This window comes from Pseudomyrmex gracilis, unplaced genomic scaffold, assembly GCF_002006095.1.
Source record: "Pseudomyrmex gracilis isolate BER0280 unplaced genomic scaffold, ASM200609v1 scaffold_33, whole genome shotgun sequence".
NCBI lineage: Eukaryota > Metazoa > Arthropoda > Insecta > Hymenoptera > Formicidae > Pseudomyrmex > Pseudomyrmex gracilis.
This window is the reverse complement of record NW_018020617.1, coordinates 855,174-882,120: the sequence shown is the minus strand read 5'-3', so window position 1 is coordinate 882,120 and position 26,947 is coordinate 855,174. Positions and strand designations below refer to the sequence as shown.

Genomic DNA, 26,947 nt, shown 5'->3' with positions numbered 1-26,947 from the left:
AATTATGCAGTTTTTAACATATATTTTCTATCCAGTTCACATAAATATATTCTAACATGATTACAATAAACTTAACATATGTGCAACGATACTATTATATTATCGTGAACATTATTTGGCAGTATTGTATGAAGTAAACACGGAGTTTTTGTTAAATCTGAGTACCGCAAGTTTTTGTTTTAGATTTAACCCTTCAGCCAGACATAAAAAAAGATCTATGAGTTGTCCAGACTGGATCTATGAGACCTACGCAACTTCAAGATCGAATATCTCCGCAAAAAATCAATATATGTTTTCAATTTAATTTTTTTGAGTCGAAAGTTTGAACGATTCTGCGTCGATCAAAAGAAACAGATTGAAAAAATCTTCACTAGTTTCGAAAATATAACTGTGTAAAAAAATCTAACAATTTTTTTTCGAAAAAAAACTTTTGGTAAAACTGTCGATGAGGGGAGCAGCCTCTGATAACCTTGACCTCGATATATTATCAAGGTCGTGGCCCCAAGTAAGGTCCCGAAGGTTTTATCCGGCGGTTGTTGTTTGTTTACAAATTATTAACAAAAAAAGTATAACTCATACGACATCGTTTGGTAATTATTTAGATTAGGGGCTTCCTCACTAATTTTGATGAGCTTGAAATATGTTGTTAAGGACGTTATTCTGAACAACTTTTCCCTATACATGTTACTGCCGCTCGTCCTTAGTTTCCGAGATATTCGCAAAAGAAGTTTTGCAAATGAATTCTTTGTTTTCTAACATCGTGTCGATTTCTGAAGTCAATACGTTGCACGACACGTGTAGGCAGAGGGGAGGCTGTGTTCTCCCGCGAAGAAGCGAAGAAGCGAATGTAATCGGAAGTCGTTCCTTATTTTTTTCGCGGATGTTTTTGTTTATAACTTGTAAATAAACAACGATCGCCGGATAAAACCTTCGAAACCTTACTCGGGGCCACGACCTTGATAATATATGTTAAGGTTATCAGAGACTGCTTCTCTCATAAGCAGTTTTACCTTCTTTTTTTAGATAGAAAGTTTAAACACTTCTGCGTCAATCAAAAAAATAAATTACAAAAATCTCTAATAGTTTGAAAGAAACGTTTAAAACATTTCTACGCACCATGACCTAATAAATTGTTATAAACGTACATGTATTATGACAAAATTATTAAAAAAAAACAATTATTTAATATATTAAAAGTGCTCAAACTGAAAAAAAATTACTTTTCGAAATGCCAACGTCTTGTCCAGGCTTGGGTCTCTCAGACCCTTTTTGCACTTTAAAATTCAAACTTTGCAAAGCTATTAAATGACGTCAACAACCATTACCATTGTCTAAGACCCTAAAGTTTTTTTTCATAGCCTTCAGATGTCGCGCTAAACTAATATCTAGTAGAGACACCGGTTGAAAGCTTTTGAGTGAATCTGGGAGACCCAGATATCTGGCATTAAAGGGTCAATTATATCTAAATTTTTTGTATCTCTTGTATCTAGATTTGTTATAACTCATTTCATGAATCTCTACAAGAGATACAAATTCTTCATTTTACTTACTTATTTGACTTATTTTAAGTTTTTTTATACTGAATTCAAATCGAGAAGAGAAACCGGATGGACGAAAACTCGTTTGTTTCGCGCATCTCCCCTACCAGGAAGCTCCTCACTCTACAGCCATTGGAGTGTCCCGCCAATTCCACACTCAACGCTATCTCTACTTTTCTCGCTTTTCTTCCCCTATACTCAATAGGATTCTCTTCTCGACTTAAACTCAGTATAGTATGGAGAGAATAAAGGTATATAGAAGGTAAATAAATAATTAAGAATATCCAAGCGTACGTTACATGACATTATCCGAAGAGATTGGTTACAAAGGTGTTAAATCCGTTACTGATAGACGAGAAGATACCGCCGCCACCGTTGACATTGGGGGTAGTATTCACTCCGGGTTGCGGTCGGTAATATAACATATGTTCTCGATGCGGATATGGTTTCCCTCCTATGTTCCCATTATATAAAAGAGATCCGTTTTCATCTTCATATTGTCTCTATTTTCAGTATAGTAAACTTTACTATAATGTTTCTTAAAACGTTGATATTAGTTATATAAACTACAGTTATAACTATTATTAAACAACATTAAGTCGCATTAGTAATATATATTTATTAATTTGTGAATATTTTTGTTTTTCTTCTTTTATTTTTAATAAGTAAATTCAAAATTCAAAACAAGAAATAAAGGAATTTGTGACTCAGTAATTGTAATGAATCATATTTAGTTACAAATAAAGAATATGCGATTAATCTTTTATTCTATTTGCTAATGGCATTACTTACTTTTGTTGAATGAAGTGTAACGTTAAGCAGAGTTGGATGTTGTTCGACTACCACGAATTCCACTTCCCGAGGTATGTATCCATTCGAAAATATCTGATGTATATAATAAAAGTGTATCACACAGTGTACCACAATAAAGTCAGCAGCACACGATGGTTTTTTGCTTGCTAGATTATTTACATGCTTCTATAAGCTACACTACACGGCTGCTGGATTTCTGTCATAGTTCAGGTGCTATTTTTCTTGTGTTATTTTATGTTGTTTCATTGCGAGAGCCAATCAGATTCAACTTTAAAACTTTAAAGTAATACGATTATCACATGATCTAAGCTCCTGATTGGCTATCGCAATGAACCAGTCAAGACCACGCCAAAAACTAAATCTGATTATTTATACGGAAATCTGACAGAGCAGAGTCCAACACAGCGTAACCAGCACAGGAATACGCAAAACAAAACAGCATCGTATGCTGCTGATTTAACATACAAACTGCTTTTCGATTTTATTATATTTTATAATTCATTAGCGTGACATAATAAAGTACTTTAATATGTATATATGTATATATATATTTAATATACATATACAGGGTGGGAAAAAATGTCGGTAGCCTTAAATAACTCGGAAAATTTGAGTTTTATAGAAAAATGTTTCAGACAAAAGTTGTAGGGCTTAAAAAGACCTATTTACTGATCTTATCAATTTGGAAGACATTGAAAACGTCAGGTCAAGGTTACATCAATTTTTTTTAAAAGGAACACCCTATTTTTTATTTCAGCTTTTTATAGCTTAATTCAAGAGCTTTCCAAATTATTATAATAAAGTTTATCTTCATTAAGTACTTGTTGACTTATGAGGGTTGAATATTAGAGTATCGCATTAACATTATCTATTGACGTTATCATTCATTTCGAATGTTGCTTTATCCAAAAACAATTATGTTGAATAGGAACTAAGGTTTTTTGTCAATTCTCTGCATCATGAGCTTACAAAATTCGTTTTGATCGAAATCATTGTCGTAAAAAAAGTACCGGCGGTACTCCAATATTCAACCTTTATAACTCAAAAAGTACTTAATGAAAATAAACTGTATTATAGTGTTTTTAAAAGCTCTTGAAGTAAGCTAAACTTTTTTCTGAAACATTTTTCTGTAATAAAACTTATGTTTTCCGAGTTATTTAGAGGTACTGACTTTTTTTTCCAACTTCTATATACGTATATCTGAACAATTATATATAAACGTATTATCATAACATTATATACCTCTAGCTTATATATCCCAGGTAGAAGAATTCTCCAAAATTCACCATATTTAGTCGTCGAGAAACTGACATCTCGTGATTTTACCTTAACAGATGCTTTCTCAATAGGATTACCATTTTCATCAACAACAAAACCATGAATACCTCTGTGAGCCTCTGCCAAAAATTTGATTAAAGACTGAAAGAAACAAAAAACAAGTATATATTTCTCCACGAGGAATTGCTGTTTTGCAAATAACATGATATGTACTCTTAAAGTTAAAAAAACACGATCAAATAGACAAATTCATGATAGAAATAACTTTTCAAAAGTAGCGCGCGTTAATCTTTTTAAAGGAATTTATTGTCAAGAGTGCGTGCGCTGCTAAAGCACGCTTTTGCGTACACTGTTCCTGATATAAAAATCTAAAAAATGTCTCGTGTATTTGTAAAAGTTTTAATATCAAATTTTTATTATTGTAAAAGTATCAGATTGTATTTTATATGTATTTATAGATTTTCAAATTAATTTTTATATGTATTTATAGATTCAAATTAATTATTTTAAAAGTCACAATCAAAAAGACAATCATCCGGTCGCGACCGGATATTTAAATTCTCACGTTGCTGGCAGAAGGTTAATATAAAAAAAACGTTTGATTATAATTATTGTGAAACCGTATATTTTGCAACCAACATCTGCTTTTGTTTGAATTTACCTACTGCAACATGTTTTTTACTAATAATTAAATTCCTACACTATTTGAGTGTAATAATAATATTCAAACTCATCACAGGTTTAGTTTTATTGAATGTATCTAGAAGATAAAAAACATTTGATTCAAAGTGGCCTCATGGTTAATTAAGATAGTATGTTTTTTTTTATCAGCAAAACATTATTTGTTTCTCACCATTTGATTCTCCTCCCAGTAATGCACCAGATTTGAAGCCGGTGGATATTTACAGCAAGAAATCTCCAAAGTGATCTCCATGCATCCATTCCACACATAGTTGAAATCCTGCATACCACCTGTAAGCGGATACCACTCGGCGCCGTTGGTAATTCCGCGCTTAAACGCAGGCTGGGATGGTGAACATGGCAACCCTTGATACATGGATCCGTGATTTCGCGAATATGTCAATGATAGATGTTGGAACACGTCATCGTCCGGCGATATACTTGGCGTCGCTGTGAAGCTCTGAAACACTATTCCCTCTATATGAGTCTGTTACGTCGTCGAGAACGACGATCACGGATCGTTTGTCCTGCTAGACGCACGAAGATGATTTGTGTAATCGACAAACTGTTCTCTCTAAGACACATTTATGTCGTTTCTTTTAGTTTGTTTTTAAACAAGATTTTTTTGTAATGCCTATGATTATTTACACAGAAAATCATCTCTTTTTGGTAATACGTTTTATTCTGTACATCTCATTCTTTTTAGGAGCAAGATTATTGGAATTATTATAAAAGAAGACATTTTTTTAAAGCCGAAAAAATTATCAAATTTCATTCTCATGCACTTGGAAGATTGTTTTTTTTTACTATAAAAAACATTATATTTTTAAAACTTTTCATTAACAATCGTAGACTTTATCATTTACTTTTTTGAAGATATAAAAATTTGTGTTTGTAATTAATGTAGGTATGAAATAAGTGTGTGATTTTATTTTCTTGATTTGTTTTCTTATGTTTACAAATAAATGATAATGTCGTGATTGTAGAGTACTAATAGTAAGATAATCATTTGTTCACAATACCTGCACATAGTGGCGCTGATCGACATATTCCTGACGGCATAAAAGTGTACATAAAATCATGACAGCTTCAAAACTATGCTCAATTACAATCATACATAGCTGTCTGTACTCTTACACAAACGGAGTTTACATCCGAATAGTTGGGAAATTACAAATAGTTAAAAAATTTTTTTGAAAGCATTTGATAGATACTAATGTTCTTTTTTCTTTTTTTCTCAAGATCATATCAATAGTTACAATAACATCGTATTACAAAAATTCTGCAGCTCAGACAGACAATTAAGTGAGCTTACACTACTCTCATTTTTTCAACTATTGGTGAACATAATATTAACTTAAAGAAATTAAAAAAAAACTTAAAGTAAATTAAACTTACGCGAATTTGGAGTATTGTCAAAGGGATAGCTAGCTACAAGCGCACCACCGTGCAAACTTCCCGAAAGCACGAATTGAATTTTTGAGACCCATTCCTTAACAGCTTCGGTTTCCGGTTGACTCTTTTTATTGTTCTGCTTAAAGTAGTCTGGGAAGTTTCGATTTAAGTCAAAACCACGCGCATTATACCTGTACCAATCATGAGACAATATAATAATCTAAACAATGTAATAATGTTTCTTGTAATTGAAATTCAATATTAGTAAAACAAACAATAACAGCAGGAAAGAAATTAGAACTGTTTATCTTAGAGCAATAAAATAAGATCCAAGTGTTATTTTATAAATAAAAAAATTGTTTATAAATAAAAAGTTGAAAATTACTGACTATTGTATGTTAAAAGGTATAAATTCGTATTCATAGAAGTAATCTTTCACTTTCCTCAAGATTTCTTTAAAAACTATCAATTGGTTCAAAAGTTATAAAATTTAACATAAATATCTAACCTGCCTTGACCACCGTCGCAGTTTCCCTCTTTAGAAACCTCAAAACCATCAGGATTCATTGAGGGCAGAATATGAATTCTTGTATTATCTAATAACCATGTGATATAAGAATCTATTCCATACGATGTCACCAAAAACTACAAGAATGAAAAAAGAGAAAATAAATCTTATCCACATAATACATTTGACGATCTGAATTGTACTATTGTACTATTTCGAGAACATGCGTGTCTTTTCAGATAAAAGCATGAAAATGTAAACTTGATGTGATAATTGTTACATACGTGAATAAGATGTAGCATTAACTCACGTCCTACAGCTTCGTTTCCATGTATATTAGCAATATATTTTACATCGGGTTTACCGATCATGTGTTCATATGGCGACGACGACACGACCATCACCCATAAATCACGACCTGTTATACAATTATTGTTTTATGATAAAATTCACTTTTTATCTTAGAAAACAACATAAATAATAAGTATAATATCTTATAAATATTTTATCGTTTTTCTATTAATAAAGAAGTTTTAAATTACTTGTTTTATAATGTAGTATAATAGAATAATAGTACAATCGCTTGAAATATTAACAAATAATGAAAAACAATTACAAAAAAATCTATATCAAGCTTAACAAAGGTTCTTAAAATTTATTAGTTGAGAAATAACATAAAGTTATCGATACCAATAATTGATACCAATAATTGATATTAATAACTTTATGTTATTTCTCAACTAATAAATTTTAAGAACCTTCATTAAGCTTGATATAGACCTTTTTTGTAATTGTTTTTTATTATTTGTTTTATATCTTGTATTTTTTGTTAACTTTAAAAAAATTACAACATATCTCTTTTTTATAAACTATGCTCTTACAATATTAAAGTTTACGGTATGCTCTTGTAGAATTAAATTTTATTTACATAAATTATACATAAACTCTACTTTTATAAGCTGTTTATTGTAAGTGTCAATAAAAGTTTTATATTTAATTTGAAATTTTATATAAGAAAAAGATCATTTCATATAAATTGTATATAAAAAAGGTCACCTTTTACTGACTTTCCTATCGAGTACAGTGCAGTGAGATTTTGAAATCGAAGAGATGTTGTGCGAAGAAAGCGGCTCATCTGTTCGTAGTTGTGATACTTGAACTCAATGTTGTATGGCTCCTCGTACATTAAGTAACGTGAATGATACGGAAAAGGTGCATTTCCCTTGTTAGGAAAATGCATCCCATAAATGCTTCCGTAAATGGAGATGAAACAAAATAGCATACAATACATTCTGTAAATAATCATAATATACTTATGAGATAAATATATGAAATGCAATTTTATTTATATATATGTATATACATATATGTGCGCGCGCGCGTGTGTGTGTGCACATATAAAAGAAAAAAGAAGGAAAAGAAATATAGACAGAAATTGTAAAACAAATATTTTTCTAACAGTTATCTTGGATTTATCGCTAGTTATACTTATTAGAAGCATTGGGCTTTGTTTAGGTTTAGGTCACTCAAAACGCATTAAATTGATGCTAAGGTTGTTCATAAAAACAAATATTTTGTTTCGTGAAAGTACACTGGTACCGCAAGATAAGATTTAACAACGTTTTTTGTATGTTATTGATTCTACATATCAGCTTTTAACATTTTAGCTTTTTTATGTCTTATACAATATTAAGATAGAAATATTAGAAGTGTACAAAAGTTCTCAGGTTTTTTCTTTACTAAAAATTTTTATTATTCTTAAAAATACAAAGTATCCAATTATCTCTATAAAAATATTTTTTCTTGCTTTTTATCACCTCTGCCATCTATTAGATAATTGATGAATTTCAAATCAAAAACATTTTTGAGATTTAGAGACGATTAAGGTATTAATATATTTTTAAATGTTTTCTTATGTAATATTTTGAAAGTGTGAACCATTACGAGTGTGCTACAGCAATCTGGAATACACTCTGCGACAATATTATAAAATATTATATAAAACTATACAAATCTACGTTGTAAGAAGAAAATTCGGTAATTATGCAAATTAGGGGAGCCACCTCCGATTTGAATTATTTTTACATATGTCATCAAGGTCATTGTCCCGAGTAATAATGTGAAGGTTTTAAGCGGGGGTCGTTGTTCGGTAAAAAGTTACAACGGGAAGAAGTTTCATGAATGAATTCTTATTTTTCGGTCTCACGTACATTTCGTTCGTGTTTCAAGCGTGTAGGTAGGCATTAAGAGATATAAAAACATGTTTTGAATAAAAGTTACATTGTCTTTTATAGGCTTTATAACCGCGTGGATTTTTTTAATTTAACATTTTTTTATTTACCCTCACTCATTATTTTTTTCACAAATTTCAACAGTTTTCTAAGGAAAAGTAGCATTTTCTACGCTGAATTCAACCATATATGGTTTTATTGTGTTGTAAAATCGCATATTGTGAGAACAAAATTATATAAATATCGCGTAGTTGAGAATATTACTTTTTCGTGTAACATATTTTACATTGATCATTCAATTCGAAAAGATATAATTTTATCGCGATTCCGAGATGTTGCGTTTTATCGGCGTGACCGACCGAAAAAGAAGTTCTTAGATACTACATTCGCAAAACATATTCTCAACTAAGAAAGAGAACTAAGAATGTAATAAATGTCAAATTTTAATACAATAGAATGTGAAAAATAAGCGTGTTATGTTCAACGACTGAGATGTTTTTGCAACCGGTGAGTGTTTTTGTTGTTTTGACGCTCGGTAAACCGCTCAACCCCTGCTACGCACCCCTGCGGGCCCGCGACGCGAAGGAAATTCGAAAAGCGCATAGTGGCGGATGCGTGCGCGCAGCCTCAGATTTCGTCGATCTCTCGAGAGTAACGGACGTGTTGTCGGATTCTGCGCGATTCGAAATTTTTCGAATTTGAAGAAAAGTGTAATTCATTTATTGAAAGCGTTAAATATCATATCATAGAGCGTTCGAAAAGTGTGGGATCTCCCTATTAACTCAGAAAGTAAGCATTCTCATAAGAAGTGTTAGATATAAAAATTTCATGATTTAGAAAAAAACATTGTTTAATGACCTTGACTTTGACCTTGGGGTCAAACTTAGGTCAAACTTAAAGATCAAGGTGAATGTTTTAAAGAATCCTCGTTTTTATTATATAGTTTTATAGCTTTCAAGAACGTTTCAAAACACTGTAATAAAATATTTTTTCATTAAGTACTTTTTGAGTTATAGCGCTTGAAAGTTACAATATCGCAAGCATTAGCATTATCTAAGGTGCACCGCGTGGAGGTTACACAGTCAGATTTACATTTTTGTGTGTGTGTGTGTGTGTGTGTGTGTATAGATTCATATAATATTTTTAATATATGTGTTTCCTATATATGTTAACATTTTAATATATGTTTATATTAATATATTATGTAACGATTATATATTGAATGTTATATGTTATATATTATGTAGTATGTTATTAAAACTGAAGTTCTAAGTATTTTGACATATATGTCTATTACACACACACACACACACATTACTACTAAAAAAATAGAAATACAATAAACACAAAGAGAGAAATGTCTTTATTATTGATTAGAACTTGTAATTATTTAAAATCTTTAACTAATAAATGAATGATAAGTCGTTGAGAGCCGTTCGCTGGATGTTATGCGAGAAATATGTCTATATATATGTATGTGCGTGTGTACACATATATAATCGAATTCACGTTTTTTTCACGTGAGTTTTTTGAATTGTAATTACAAGGTAGCCTAACAGGAAAGGCGACGGCCCGGAAAGCCGGAGATTTCAGGTTCGACTCCTGGCTGAGGAGTTTTTTATCGCAATATTTTAAATTAATTTGGGGGGATATTCGGGGTTCTTCATATACGAGATGCAAATTGAGCATCCTATATGATTATTAGAATTGTAATTACAATTCAAAAAACTCACGTGAAAAAAACGTGAATTCGATTATATATGTGTACACACGCACATATATATATATAGACATATTTCCCGCATAACATCCAGCGAACGGCTCTCAACGACTTATCATTCATTTATTAGTTAAAGACTTCACAGAGCCCGAGATGAATCTCAGTTTTAATTGTTATTTAAATTCTTTGTTGTAATAATATTGAAAAAAATAAATTTATTAATTATAAATTACATTGTACCATTTTTATTTATTTATTTTTCAATTTGGCTACTTTTTCTTTCTTTATGTATGAGTGTGTATATAATTAGATTGTTTTAAATAACATCTTGTTTTAAATAAAATCAAAGCTAAACTAAGTTACATTTAAAATAATAGTAAAAATTTATAGTTTTTAAGGCTCTTGAAATTCAAACAACGTGAAATTTTTGGTCAATGAGAGTCATACGCTGGATGTTTGTCGCGTATTTTGTGTGTGTGTGTGTATATATATATATACACACATATATGTTGTTCGTGTAAATTTTTACACGTGAGTTTCGAATTGAAATTTCAATTCTAAAATTTATATAGGATGCTACATTTGCATCACATATATGAGAGACCCCCCGTATACCCCTCTAACTAATTTTAAAATAGAAAGAAACGTTGAAATGGCTGTTTGAAGCAAACACGGTTGTTGATGTGTGTAGTTGCAAAATTTGATTTATTGTAACGAATAAATTGTATAAAACGTTTTCGACCTTTGGTTTAGGTCTTTCTCAATATATTTAGAGATATAATGGTCATCATATAAGTGTCAAGACTATAAGTTCAAGGTGAATTAAATGATTGACCACAACTGTACAAAGGTAACACAGCACTAAGTCAGTATGTAGAATCTTTTTTTCAGAATGACTTCGAGAATCTGCTAGTAAAAGAAAATACGATACTTGCGAGACACCCTATATACATATACAAAGTGTCTGAAAAAATTTTGACACGGCCGAAGTATGAAGGTAAATTAGGTCAATCTGAACTGAGAAATCTTGTACCATTCTACAAAATTTGCAATAGTTATTGAGTGATTAATTAATACATGTGATTTAATGAACGCGTTGGAAGTGATGGTCCGGACTCTGTAGGCGTGTATGATTTTCAGTTGTGAGAATCAGCTGATCGCTAATCGCTGATCGTGTCACACGCCACTCGCTTTGCTCCGTCTCTTGCTGTTAAAAGATTGTCTGAAGTAACCCATTTTTCTTTATAACTGAAAAGCATACTTGCCTATAACATCCGGACCGTCGCTTCTTACGCGCTCTTTGGATCACATGTATTAATTAATCACTCAATAACTATTGCGAATTTTGCAAAATGGACAAAACTTTTCTATTCAAATTGATCCTCACAATCTATCTTCACACTTCGGTTGTGTCAAAATTTTTCAGACATCCTGTACATATATATATATATATATATATATATATATCAATCTATGTATAAAAATAGATTGAATCATTTGAAACAAAAGAGTCATGTATTAGTTTGCAAAATTTATTAAGTAATAATATTTATTAATAATTATTAATCAATTAATATAATATGAGCTAATAAGCACGTGGAAAGCGATGGTTCGGACGTGATAAGCATAAAATCATTGGATTTTCAGAAAATCAATACATCAATATCAGCTGATAGCGAGAAGCGGTGCTCACACGTCGCTCGCTCCGTTATTCTGCCGTTGCTAGAAGATTGCATAAGATAAGCTATTGTTCTTTGCAATTGAAAATCATATAAGTTTTTTTCATGCCAACAGAGTTTGGATATCGTCACTTTCCACGAGCTCATATTAAATAATTAATAACTTGATAAATATTGCAAAGTTTGCAAAATAGTACATGGCTTTTCTTTGTTCTAAATAAATCAATCTACTTTCACATTTTAATTATCAAAAACAAAACTTTCAGACACTTTATATATATAAAAGTTTTAAATACAGAAGAAAGTAATGTAATTATATATACTAAGTTTCACATTTTCCTCGAGAAAAAGGGAGAGAGAGAGAAAGAGAGAGAAAAAGAAAGAAATCGTGACATATTATTTTGAAATTAAAAGTATGGACACAACAAAATTCAATTAATATCTCGTGCTACCAACTCTGAAAAAATTAATATGCTTTTATAAATGTTTTTATATATTATTAAAACTTTACATTACCTGATTATTCAAATTTATAAACAATGTGAACTTTTGCAGATGAGATTGCTGTGTATCTTTTGCGTATACGTAACGCTATCCATAAAAGCACGCAAAACAGTGAGTGACAATTCACAACAGATTTTTAAACAACAAATATTTTTAAAATGGTTTCTTTCTTAACAATAGTACTACAATAGTACTAAACAATAATACTGAGAGCACAACACTTTTATTGCCGAATCAATTACGGTAGTATACGAATAGTGGATAAAACGATAGTATTTGCGGAAAAATCAAAGAAGATAAAAAAAAGGATCACGTTAGAATGATATCTATGCGACACAAACTTCCAAACGCGAAGATAGAAGATGACAGTTTCGGCCGCGAGAGTAGCGGCGAGATATATGATACTGTGAACTTACAAAGAGAAGCGAAATATGCCGTGCGCTCACTACCACCACCAGCTACCAGCACCACCGCTGACGCCGCCGCCACCACCACTACTAGTAAAACCCACTTCCTCCGACGCTCTGGTATCTCTGCTGTGTCGGCTCTGTTGTAGACCAACCACTGGCACAATGTGTGCACCAGCTAGGAGACAACCCGTTTACTGTCTCATCTTGAGCACTAACACACATCAGCGGACAACACAATGAACTCGTCAGGCGTATCGTAGCAAACTGTTATTTTGCGCACATTTAGCGTAATATCTAGATCTCTTGTAGATATAAAATATAAAAGATAGATAGCTGTTTTTATTAAAAAAAAATGCATCTACCTTTATGTATATGTATAACTAAATTAGATAATATAAAAAAATTCTAATAAATTTATATGTTTAACAACTTGTTTATATAGTTACAGCATAGCATAAGTTAACTGGAACTATATATTTCAAACTTAAATAATTAAAAACTTAGTCATTTATTTAATATTAGTTATATTAGTTATATAGTTAAATTAGTTATATTAGTCATATAGTTATATATTTTAAATGTATTCTATAAAAATAATTAGTAAATAATCTTTGTGGTTTTTTTTTTATATAAAACATATATATTAAGAATTTATAGCTTAAGATATATTAATTACAAACTATAGTGCAAACTTTTTCTTTGTCCATTTTTATCTATAATGAAACGAAATCACTTTTTGCATAAACTAATTTCACGATCTACCGCATCACATTTTATACGTAAAGAGAACGAGTACATATCAATTCGCGTGTGCAGCTGCGGACTTACAAACCACTACTACTGTAAGTACCACTACCACCGCCGTTTTCATTACCAGTGTGAGTGTAATTGAAGTGAAGAGGTTTTGTTCTCAATGTTTGGCACTTTTAGCGTGCGAAGCTATCTATAACAGAATGTATTTATTTCGCTGCTTTATTATAGACAATTTTGCGTCAGCTTTAAAATGTTATATTATATTCTAAAATACAATAAAATGAATCTATCCGACTAAGATAACACTACATGGACGGCGTGTAGGTCGATAGAGCATTTGTAAGACCACACTAACGTCACCATACCACGTCCACTACACGTACTTTCGACGAGTTATTGAGGACGGTGTCCTACTAGCGGTGCTTGCCTGGCTGCCGTGGCTCGAATCATCGTTTCGGATAGATCGTTGAACTCGCGAGAGGAAGGTGAAACACATCGAAAAAAATTTCAACCAGAAGTGTGTCACCGAGTCTTGAGTTGTGACGTAGCAAGTGAAATGAGGAAAGGTAGTAAAATGTAAAGAAAGAAATATAGAGAGAAGAAAGAAGAGAGGATAAAGAGAATCCAAAGTATTCCATTCTTCCTGAGAATGGACTTCGTACTCACAGTTACTTTGAGATGATAAACTTACAACTTCTCACTTTTATGTCAAAGAATTGATCTTTTCTATTGTACTACTTTCAGAAAGTAACACACACACACACACACACACACAAAGAGAGAGAGAGAAAGAGAGAGAGAGAGAGAGAGAGAGAGAGAGAGAGAGAGAGAGAGAGAGAATATCTAAAAAAATTGAACCAAGCTAAAGTGTGAAAATAGATTGAATCAATCTGAACAAAAAAGTCATTTGCTATTTTACTTGCTATTATACTTATTAAGTAATTAATTAATAAATGTGATCCAATGAGCGCGTGGGAAGCGAGGATTTAGACTTTGTATGCGTTTATGATTTTTAGTTGTAAAACAAAATACTTCATACAGTCTCCTAACAGCGAGAGACGGAGCAAACAAACAAATTTAGTTGTGTGTAACACAACTTTTTCCTGATTTTCACAACTGAATAACTCAATAATTATTGCAAATTTTGCAAAATAGTACATGATTTTTCGGTTTAGATTAATCTAATCTACTTTCACACTTCGATTATGTCAAAATTTTTCAGACACTCGTATTGTATATTGGAAGAAGTGACACAAATTAACTAAATTAAGTAAATAACATCAGCGAAATAAAATTGAAAATGAGAAATTTCACACAAGCACTTTATTTATTTCAAAGCAAATAAAGTTTTTATTATATAACTAAATAAATGACACAATAAATGTAAATATCAATAAAAAATGTTTTCTTACAAATAAAATGTATCTATGATTATAGGAATTGTATATTTGTAATATATGTGTAATTATATTTACAACACAAGGTTGAATATATCTAATGTTGTTATACCACGATAATATCTAATGTTGCGAATACCACGATGTAGACTTAGTAATAACAAATAATTAATGTGTCGATACAGAAATGTCACATAAAAACGCACCAATAGGCTATTGACAATCATCGAACAAGAGACCTTTGTCTTTTCACAAAATTATTGTAAGTTTCTCTTTTTCTCTTTTCTCTCGTCTTCTGTTAATGTAATCCTTTTATGAATATATATCGCATATGTGAAGATAGATTGTGTCAATCTAAACAAAAAAGTCGTTTATTAATTTGTAAAATTCGCAATAGTTATCGAGTGATTACTTAATACACATGCATGTAACCCAATGAGCGCGTTGAAAGTAATGAACTTTGTAGGTGTATATGAATTTAGTTATGAAAATCAGCTGATCACAAGAAGCTGTGTCACATCTCACTTGTATGTTTTATCCGTCTTTTGCTATTAGGAAATTGCATGAAGTAAGCCATTCTTCTTTACAAAAAAGTATGTACGCTCATAGAGTCCAAATCCTGACTTTTCACGAACTCATTGGTTCTCATTTATCAAGTACTTACTTAACAAATATTGTGAATCTTGCAAAATAATAAATAACTTTTTTGTTCAGAATGACTCAACGTACCTTTAGCTTGGTCAAAAGTTTTTAGACGTTCCGTGTATATGTGCACGCGCGCGCGCGCGCGTGTGTGTGTGTATCTGATGTGTATCTGGTGTGAGTGTAGTATCTGATTTTTACCGCTAGTATCAAAAAAGTAATCGTCATAATGTTAGATCCTTTAACATATGTTACATGTTACTTTTTCAAAAAATATCTTGTTAGACACAATTTGCGGCAAAATTCTATTACGAGTATTAGTAAAGTCTTACGAGTAAATAGTACTTTAACATTAATATTAAGAACTTTGTGAGAAGAATATTTCTAACATGTAAAACCTATTCTATATTAAGCCCAAGATGCAAATAGCAGGTCTCGTGGAATTGACCAATCATGTTGGTCAATTGGCTGATTTAATCAATGCGATTAATCAATTCTATTCGAGATCTACTTGGGTTTGCGTGTTGCGCTTAATGTAGAACAGGTTTAACATGTGAGTTGTGCAAACAATGCAACATTGTGATAATTATTGAGTGAGTACAAAAAGTTTGTGCCTGATTCCAATAGATGTCATTACAATAGTTGTATGATAGCGCTGTTGATTGTTATGTGACTATTGTATATTTGTAGAAGACATATTCAATAGTTATTTAAATGAAATACCTGTGTTTTGATTGAGTTTACGTTGTGAAAAAAATTTTGAAAATAAGTAAAGAAAACTTTCATTTACAATATGTTATATTTTAGAAAGGTGTAACAGTTACAATTGCCAAAAACTTAAAAAAAACATTTAAGATATCTTTCAGGATCATGCACTAGCAATTTGAACTATTAAAAAATATTAAAAAAAAAAAAAAAAATTTAGATGTGATGATTTTCACTTTGGCAATAATCATACTTTGGTCAAACTTTTATAGATAATGATGTTGTGCGCAATTTAGTGCAAAATAATTTACTAATTTTAACAGAAAACATTGCTAAGAAACTCAACGTTGACAAATTGACCATATTTTGACATTTAAAAAAGACTAGTACACTTTGAAGCACAATATGCCGCATTTGCTAACAAAGCGAACAAATTGAATCGAGGTTCTGCAACTGTTTTTTTATTTGGCCGACTAAATAAAAAATCGGTTTTGGATCAACTGGTGGCAATAAAAAGTAGATCTTGTACAATTCAAACGCACTTAGGAACTAGGAGATAAACGTGCAGAACCTATGGCAAAAAACAATTTGCATCCTAAGAAGGAAATACTTTCTGTTTGGTGGGATTGTAAAAAACTAATTTATTTTAAACTGTTTTCCGTTGGCTAAACGATTAATTCTAACAAGTACTGTCAACAATTAGACAATTTAAGAGGATGCTAAACCGTCCTGTTTTATTGGCACTTCTTAATTTTCCACTCGTTTTGCACTCATTGGTCGGAATGAAAATCGCTTTTCCACAATAAAAAAAAATATGTTAAAGGTGGAAAGTTTAAGAAGATGCTGAATCGACCTGTTTTACCAGCACTTTTTTTTACACAACTTACTCTGCATCCATTGATCGGAATGGAAAACGTTTCTCCAGAATAAAAGAGAATATGCTAAAATATGGCCCGCACAAAAATCAACAAGAAAAGCAAAAAAAAAAACAGTTTATAGACTGTTAGCATGTAGACAACATTTTTACTTCGTATACAAAAGTGGCAGTACGAATCACAACATAACTTGTCCGAGCCATTCTACAATAATATAAACGAATATTCCCATACAGAACAAAAATTCCATTAGACATCAATTAGATATCGCATGAAGATGTCTAATATATGTCTAATGGAGTTTTTGTTCTGTGTGGGGGTTTTAATTGTTTTAGAATTAAATTTTAAAGCTTGTAAAAAGAGAAAATGTGACAATAAGATTAGCGCAGGTTTAGCAGAACCGCCAAAGAGACATACTATCCTTGTCTCTCTCATGTTATCTACGTTTCGGTCCGACTCGGTCTCGAGAGATGGTGCCACTTACTCGACAGCGTAGCGGCTGAGAGTGACAGCTAAATCAAAGGTCACTCGTCGGTTCAGCATCAAACCAACTAATTATAGTAATTTTTGACATATTAAAAGTATCATTTAAAAAAATATATTTAAACAAAACATATTTGCGATAAAGAACACTGAAGTAAGCAGCGCTGTTAAATTTACAACTAATTCACAACAAGATTAATAATTCATCGGTATACAAATGAAAAATTTGTTTATCTTTAACAAAATAAGTTATATTTTGATACGCTGAATAGAAATTTGATCTTAAAAATTTTCTATTACGTTAGAATTTCAAAATTATAAAATCGAATCTCGCAAAATGATATAGGACTTTCCGACTCAGTTTTAATCCTTCTACTTGTCTACAAAAGATGTTTAAGTATTTGTCGAACACCCTGTATATTTTATCTGTATTTATAGAGAAACTAAAGCTGTCTTTTTCAAATCTTTATTATTCAGTAAGAACAAAATATATAATAATAAAAACACTCGTTTTAAACAAAAAACTGTATTTTACGAGATAATAAAAAAAAAGAAATATTAAATTTATTTCCAATAAATAAGATAATTTTGCGGAAATGACTATTTTTAACATTTTTTAATTATCATGTTATAAAAAAATTCTGGAAGTAAATTCGAATCATAGCGCATAAACGTCCATAAAAATTACCGTTTTTTATTAAATTGACAAAACTTGTAGTGACCAATAATTTTAGCGCCTATTTCTATGACAAGCTTAGCGGCTAATAACGTAGTTGCCGGACGTGCATGTTTGTCAAATTGCGCAAGAAAATTTCCTTCTTTTGTCATGTATGCATTTCTAGATATTTGTAGTTAGATAGTTCGCGGTAAAACGGAGTTGACGAACGCAATAAGCGTCACGAGAATAATTCAGTTTGTTGCACAAATTACCTTTTTATTTTTGGCAAAAATCGATATTATGGCAGAATGCACTGTGATGATTGTTACAAATAGAAAGAAGATAAGTATTTAATGCCAGAAGAATGAGAAGCATTAGCACTAAGGATAGTGAGAAAGAACAGTATTATAGTTAGATTTGGTTTTTTAATTGCTATTAATATTTATGTGCTATTCTGCAATGTAATATAATTACTGTAATATAATTTAAAAAAATATATAATTAAAAAACTAAATTTTTAATAATTTCATATTCAATTTCATATTTAATTTTATACGGCATTTTATATTTGCAGATATAACTAGTGATAATAACCTGTTTTATTATATTTTATTATCATTTTTTCTGCGCAACAATTAAACAAAAATTTAATTATTACCATTTTTTACAAGTTTTTTACATTTTACGCAATTTGAACAAATTTAAAAAGTTTTGTAAAAATATCACAATGTAATACGTTTTTAATTTTTAATACAAACAAAATTAAGTAAATTTTGTTCTTATATGTATACCGTTTATTCATACTATATTTACCAGAAACATTTTTCTACCATTCACTTATTTTATTAATATTATTACAGAAAAGTTATTTTATAATCGCAATCAAACTTTTTATACATAACAATAATAATAATGATATAATTTTATTTTGTTGATTGAAAACATTTTAGTAAGATTTTTTTGCTTTTTTAACTAAAAAATATATCTTGCAACCTTAAAAAAATCTTTTTAATTGTGAACTCATAAAAGCGAAAAATTTTATTAATTCTACATCTAGTTTTTTATTTTAGCGATATCAAAACATTTTACTCAATATCTACAGTATATATCTACAGTATCAAAATTTCTCAGTAAGTAAAATAAAAATTTTATCTTCTAATAATTTTAAATAAAAATTTTATCTTATTTAAAACTCGTGAGTTTATTTGAAATTTTATATCTTCCTTTAAATATATAACATTAATTATAATAAATTGCAAATTTATTTTGAGAATTTTAGTACTTTTATATCAGAACAATCATAAAAACTAATACATGTAAATCAAGAATTATATGATAGTCACACATCGTGGCTCAGTTGCGAAAAAACTGACCACATATCTCACGCAATAATAATATTCAAGTATATGTTAGATGTGTTGATTATTTCAGTGTTTAAGCTCTACTATCTTACGCGATAAACGAAGTTGCTTAGTATTTGTGACCTGCGTCATTCATGGAAGCGGAAGAAAAGCAGTATTGTACTGGCATATCGCTAGTTGGTTTGGTTTCGACTTGTCAAGTAACAAGAAGACACGTAAAAAAGCGATCACTGTAGTCGAGACGGTCAGTTCTACGCGAAGCGTTTTCTCAGCATGCACGCGTCGGCGTTGTTTGTCACGATTTTCTCGCTATATATCTCGATCACTGTGACCTATCCGACAACGGAGATCGTATACCAAACAGACATACCGAAAAAATGTTGCAACGCTGGCCATATCTTCAACGAAGACCTCAAGTGCGTTTATCTGGAACCAGATAGACTCAACTACGCCACATATAACGATGTCTTGCAGATGATCTCATCACACTCGCAACAAATCACAACAGTGATCGCGTCTGTGCAAGGCCTGAACTGCCGCTACGACACCGATACAAAGTACATCTCGCATGTACTAAAGGAATATTGTATCGAAAGCATGATCAACGGTACAACAATGTTAGTCAAATGTCCAGAGATTAGTACAGACGTGACTTCAAATAATTTAGCGGAAACGACGATGATGACAAAGACAATAATCACCGTGACAACCATCACAACTATTACTACCATCAACACGGCAAAAAACGAAACAAACTCATCGAAGATAGACCAGAAAGAGATCATTCATTACAACAACAGTCTGGGCACAGTATTTTTTTGGGGTGCGCAAACTTATATGGATACAAATGTGGCTCATGTAGTTCTTTGCATTGTTGTTGTTGCGGTGTACCTGTCCGTTCCGGAGTTGGGCAAAAATATCTACAATCGCGCGATACTTCGTCACAACTTGTGTCTACTATTGCAGGGCTCTCTGTTGATGTTCCTCGGCTTCTGCGAACTGCGCAATTGCCAGATTAACGACAATTTTGCTATATTCATGTGGATAATGCAGCAATATTTTACAAACGCTACAGTTTTCTGGTTGAACGTAATCTGCTTTGACATGACACTGTCTATCACGCGGTTTCGCTGGATAGTGGGATCCGATCAACGCACCAGCCAGGCGGAGAATAGACGATTGTTAATATATGGCATTTTTGCCTGGGGTGGAGCTCTGATTCCCGCCATCGTCGCTTTTATTTTAGAGTATTCTCCCGGTATTCCAGAGGATTTCCCATTGAAACCTAACTACCGCCGCTATCGCGGTGGACCGAACTTCGTGGTAAACATCTATTTTTTCAGCATACCGTTGTTCACGCTCTTTTGGAACAATATATTGTTTATCTTCACCACATACAAAATTATACGAATACAACGAAGTACAAAAATCGCGACACGAAATCAAACTAACGTTCTGAGGAAGAAGTACTTCCTCTTCTTGCAGATGTACTTACTGATGGGCGCACCGTGGTTCTTCGGATTGCTTTTTGCTTGCATGAACAAACTCGTGGTGCTGAAAATATGCCGGTTAATCTGGCCAATATTATGGCTGCTAATACCTGCAGCGGACAAAAAACTGCGCGAAAAGTTTGTGAGTAAATTGCGACGAATCAGAAAGAAACAAGAAACCACTACTAGCTCGTAAATACAAACAAACTCTTTCAAAGTTTTTGTAAAATTCAATCATCGTTGCCTTGAAGTAATAACAATAATGTAAACGTGACAGAATCAGCGTTTGTCGAATGCAAAGTGTTCGTCGTAGTACGAAGAATTATGAGACGTTCGTTTACTGCTATTATTGCGCAACTTTGTGATGTAGGTTTTCTCATGTAGGGTATTTGCATTTTTTCTTACGCAAGTCTCTCCTAGGAAACTTCGTTAAGGAAAAAAATCAACGATGACAATGAGTCGCCTGACTGATTATATACATAGACTGAGAACGATGAGTCGTGCGCTTATAAACTCAGAACTAACAGAACTAATAATAAAAGATTCGTGATGTAATCTTGACAATTAAGAAACTTTAATTAGAATATTCGTGATGTACTGCTGCTCGTTTCTTGCGCTTTTATGGGTTTTTATGTACAGAATTTTATCAACTCAATAGTCTAGAATGGGAACGAGTATATCTTAAGCTAGCGTTTGGTATTTTTTTAAGATAAGAATGTAATATATTTTTTCTTGAAAACATATAAAAAAGCTAAAGATTAAAGTACTTAATACATACAAGGTATACAAAAGTGTTTTAACATGTAAGTCGATTTTGTGAAACTTAGCAGTTTCAAAACGCGAAATATATAAATGGTGATAAGAGCCGTACGCTGGATGTTGTAGCAAAAATAAGTGTATATATATATATAATTTATTCACGTGTAAATTTTTCACGTGAGTTTTAACAGTTTCAATAAAGAAAGTTACTGTTTTCTCTCTGTTTCTGCGAATTAGAATTTAAGACATACATTTTGTAATCTAGTCAATGTATAAAATTAATCGAGTCAATATAAATGTATGAAAAAAACTTTGACAGAAGAATTATCTTTTAATACTTTAAATTTCTCTTTAACAATAGCGTGAATTGATAATGCCCTATTTTATATAAATGTTATAGGCTGCGTTCAAATATTTTTTACTGCCAGTACCGCAAATAGAATAAATTATTTAGTTAATACATAATTTTCTAATGTTTATAAATACAGCATGTACGTAAAAATATTCTCTCTCTTTCCCTCTCTCTCTCTCTCTCTCTCTCTCTCTCTCTCTCTCTCGTGTGTGTGTGTGTGTGTGTGTGTGTGTGTGTATTGTGACCGATTTTTTTATCCCCAGTAAAGTTTCGACAAAATGAGGGCGAAACGATACAATCGCATCACGTCTCGTCGTCTCTCGCAATTTTACGTTAATGTTACAACCGATTGAGCGCCAGGTACGCAAAGCGTACCACCGAAATCACGAATTTTTCAACAAGACTAATTCTGAACGTGACGGCTGCAAAATACTTCAGCTTACTCGATAAGAATTACCAGAAATAGAGAAGCAGGGTTCGTGGTCAAAAGAGAGAGATATCGCAATTAAAAAAAAAATTAACCAGCAGAGATAACAAAGAAAATAACAAGATTATTCCAAAAAAATCGCAGTACAAAATTAAGATAAAGTACAACACACGGAATTTATCGATTACTTCAACTGATCTAACGTGATTACTGCAGGTGACACACAATAATGACGTGAAACGGAAAAATGTGAAACGCATACAAATTGACTGTCCGGTCGCCGTTTGAGAGAAAGCAAACGCAAATTTCACACAAAAATAGCACACGGTTCCTCACTCTCGTGTTTCGCGAACAACACTCGAAATTCACGACGCAATACACAAAATTCTTGTCCGAAGTGGCGGCTTTACAAAATAAAGACACTCGACGTCTCACGAGTACGCTGCATCTCTGTACCTCTCGGATCTTCTGCTGTAAAACTTGTATTGTAGGATAGGCTACGTTTGGACTAATCATCCAACTAGCAAAAGTTTTTCAGATTCGAGTAAGCAATACAAGCAAGAAAAATATGCTTTGAAGTTACAAACGGGGTGTGTTATAGGGGTTGCGGTGGTTGCAAAAGATCTAAGTGTATGATTTTTGTTTTATTGTGTCTTTCTCATTTCATGATTGATGCAATAAGAAGTAGGGTAACTCGATTGTCGTGGAAAAATGATGTAAGTGACCATAGAAACTGTTTTGAGGTGATTTTGATAGTGTCAGGCGGCTGTTACTCGATCTATATCATTTGAATTTTTATATCATTTTTCTTCCAACATTATATAACCGCTGCAAACGAAAATTGAAATGCGGCAAATCGGTTTTCATATATTGCTCGAAGAAAAAGTTTCAAACTTCAACTACATAATAACCTTCTTCAAATATCTCGGAACACAACTATCAATGCGATCTCAAAAAAGAAATTAGATCAAGAATAGAACAGGCTAAAAAAACATTCATAAGTATGAAGAAGCTCTTTACAAAATTGGATCTTAGCCTGGATCTCAGAATTCGTATGATCAAATGCTACATTTACTCTGTTTTACTGTATGAATGCGAAAGCTGGACCTTATCACACAAAAAAAAATCGAGGCCTTTGAGATGTACTTATATAAGCGCATACTACGAATTTTGTGGGTGCAAATAAGAATAACAAATGTGGAAGTTTCCTGCCGTATGAGAAAACAAAAAGAACTGTTGCTCATTATAAAAGAGAAAAAAACAAAATATATTAATGAGAAATAAAAAATACGAACTACAGAGACTGATCGTTGAAAAGAGAAATCAAGGAAAAAGATCTGTCGGCAAAACTCGTGGTTAAAAGATGATGGTTTAGCACATTGGTGGACATCTTTCGGCTGCTCTTTCCAGGACTATGTTAGGCATTTGGATCGCCAACTTTCGAAAGGAGATAGTGTCATAAGAAGAAGGAAAACATTTATTTTACGATGATGTTATTAAAAATGTTAAAAAACTTTAAAAGTAAAAATCAATACATACAACATATGTGTGTTTTTCAACAACTGAAATGTCTATTTTTTGGAGAATGAAAAATTGTTGGAACAGCATTGGCTTTTAATTTCTTTTTTCCATTTACTCGTACTTTTTTCCACATTTCTGCCGAAAAACGAATCTGCAAAAACTTTTCAAGGTATTGTTATGTTTCTATTTAATCATACAAATTTATTACTTACTTCGCATACAAATAAGTTTTTAGTTGTTCGGCACTTTAGCGATTAATAGCCAATATGCATATTAATATTTTTTAGCCATATTGCTCTTTGTTTCAAATCTGATAGGAAATCCTTCGTAGAAAAACCTTTTTTTGTAGAATTGAAACAATTTGGTACGCAGCAATCAGACATTTTCTACGAAATACGTAATTGTTAATGACTATTGAATACAATATTAAAGATTAAAAAATGATTTTTGTGAGCAGCATGCATTAAAATGTTATTTTTTTATATACATATTTTACTTTATCTTATAACTTATTTATTTTATTTATTTTTGTGATGTTTTTATACTTTAAAATAAGTTTATAATATACTTACGTGTTTTTTTGAGAACCCTGCTCAATACTGCTTTTATTCATCGATGTCATATTTTGTCACATTAGCAACTGTGACTCTTACTGCAAAAACTCTAATGTTGTCCAATAAATATCGCTCTCTACACTGGTTTAAAAGAGAGAAAAGAAACAAAATGAATTGAACAAAACTAGTTTTCGCAGATGTTTATACTAAATTAGATTGCTAACATATCATTACTGAGATAGCGTAGCTTGCGTTACTAGAGTTTCCGGTGTATACGAGAAAATGGCTGCCGCTACATATTTAAGATAGTTATTGCGTCCGATATTCAACAAAGTTTTGTAATAATTATTGTTTTAATCTAATAAATTGTATAAATTATAAAAATAATGTTTCTTTTAATTGTTAATAAATGATAAACTATATTTAATTTAAAAATATACATAGAGTATATAAAAAGTACCGGTATCGCGAAAAATCTCAATAACTAGGCATTTTACAAAAAAGTGTAAAATGAATCTATTTACTGGTCTTATTAGTTTGACCTTGAATGACATCGCCAAAGTCAGGAAAAAGACGCCTTGAATTTTTTAAATAGATATCTTATTTTTTGCTGCAAATTCTTATAGCTTTCCACAACACTAGAATAAAGTTTATTTTCATTAAGTACTTTTTGACTTATGAGGGTTGAATATTAAAATGGCCGGTATTAACATTATCTATTAACGGTATCATTCATTTCGAATGTTGCTTTATTAAAAAAAAACTATGTTGAATAGAAAGTTGAGTTTTTGTCAATTCTCTGCATTATGAGTTTACAAAATTCGTTTTAATCGAAATCATCTTTGAAAAAGTTTTAATCGTAGAAAAAGTACCGACGATACTCTAATATTTAACTGTCATAACTTAAAAAGTACTTAATGAAAACAAACTTTATTATAATGTTTTGAAAAGCTCTTGAATTAAGCTATAAGAATCTGCAATAAAAATACAAGTTCCATAAAAAAAAATCAATGTGACTTTACCCTGACCTTTTCAATGCCATCCAAGGTCAAACTGATAAGAGCATTAAATAGATCTTTTTAAGCTCTACAACTATTATCTGAAACACGTTTTCGTAAAATGCCAAATTTTCGAGATTTTTCGCGGTACCGGCACCCTTTTTATACGTACTATATATTAACATCATTTATCACGTTTTAAGAGGGTCCTGGAGCGTACTATATATATCGTGACTACTGTTCCCGATACAAGTGACATCAACTATAGAACGTTATTAAAGAAACAAGAACATACATGGCCAGTAGCCGAGTAGCCATTAAAATTACAAAGTTAGAGTCAAACAATCAGTGGCTGCTTTCCTTTTAGGAGACACAGTCGACACAAGTCGACACAAGAGTCATTCTGTCTTTGTTTCTCACTAAATACTGAACGAAGACAGAATGACTTTTGTGTTGACTTGTGTCGACTGTGTCTCCTAAAAGGAAAGCAGCTAGTGTTGTTAAAAAGATTGCGCTCTAGCCAGACCGGCTCAGTGGTCTCTCGGCCTGAGTGCAGGGGCTGCGAACCTGGAGGTCCCGAGTTCGAATCCGCTTACCACCTAAGGATTTTTTCCGGGCCGGTCCCTTTCAACCAAGTTTTTATCGGTTGATTGGCGAACTTTAATCGGGCCTCCAAAAATTAATTCGGGTGTAATCCCGAGAAGAAAGAGGAACCTCTTTGTTATTCCACTATTAGGAACCAATACATGGCACGACAGAGTCATTAATAAAACAAATGCTGATAATAGTATTTTTGAACCAAAACCATCTGATAAAAATGCCGATTAATTTTTGGAGGCCCGATTAAGTTCGCCAATCAACCGATAAACTCGGTTGAAAGGGACCGGCCCGGAAAAAATCCTTAGGTGGTGAGCGGACTCGAACTCGGGACCTCCAGGCGCTGTTGCAAACTCTGATCCGCTAGCACCAAGAGCACCAAGGTGGTGAGAGCCACTGGGAGCATGCACACAAGCGAGAACCGCCGTCCGTGTGCGTGACGTCACGCTCGGCACTTCGGTTCGTGGAAAGCCCCTTGCACAATGGAAGGAATAGCGATAGCGATAGAAATAACACAGTTTTTAACACAGAATTCCAACTCGTCGGAAATTTTATCGCTATTGCTTATTCCGATTTTCTGATCTGCATTGATACATGTGTAGTTTTGTATGTTAGATT

At 31.9% G+C, this 26,947-nt stretch overlaps 2 protein-coding genes across 6 annotated transcripts; one reads left to right on the top strand and one right to left on the bottom strand.

Annotated features, from left to right (window-relative positions):
• Positions 1–358: 358 nt before the first annotated feature.
• Positions 359–13,547, bottom strand: LOC109852697 (carboxypeptidase M-like). Of its 5 annotated transcripts, XM_020424105.1 has the most exons (11): positions 13,450–13,547; positions 12,859–13,059; positions 7,270–7,505; positions 6,498–6,631; positions 6,214–6,350; positions 5,709–5,896; positions 5,333–5,362; positions 4,483–4,778; positions 3,594–3,770; positions 2,331–2,423; positions 359–2,041 (listed from the first exon to the last, which is right to left on the bottom strand). In XM_020424105.1, exons 3-11 carry the CDS (start codon positions 7,502–7,504, stop codon positions 1,844–1,846), a joined length of 1,488 nt encoding a protein of 495 aa, XP_020279694.1. In that variant the 5' UTR covers position 7,505; positions 12,859–13,059; positions 13,450–13,547; the 3' UTR covers positions 359–1,843. The 5 variants fall into 5 exon arrangements, with proteins under 5 accessions (XP_020279694.1, XP_020279693.1, XP_020279692.1 ...); XM_020424104.1 differs by lacking the exons at positions 12,859–13,059; positions 13,450–13,547 and adding an exon at positions 12,764–12,849; XM_020424103.1 differs by lacking the exons at positions 12,859–13,059; positions 13,450–13,547 and adding an exon at positions 12,360–12,749.
• Positions 13,548–19,370: 5,823 nt separating this feature from the next.
• On the top strand, positions 19,371–22,116 carry LOC109852691. Its single transcript, XM_020424093.1, has 2 exons — positions 19,371–19,400; positions 19,702–22,116. The coding sequence occupies exon 2, from the start codon at positions 19,905–19,907 to the stop codon at positions 21,315–21,317; it is 1,413 nt and encodes a 470-aa protein (XP_020279682.1). The 5' UTR covers positions 19,371–19,400; positions 19,702–19,904; the 3' UTR covers positions 21,318–22,116.
• Positions 22,117–26,947: the final 4,831 nt, after the last annotated feature.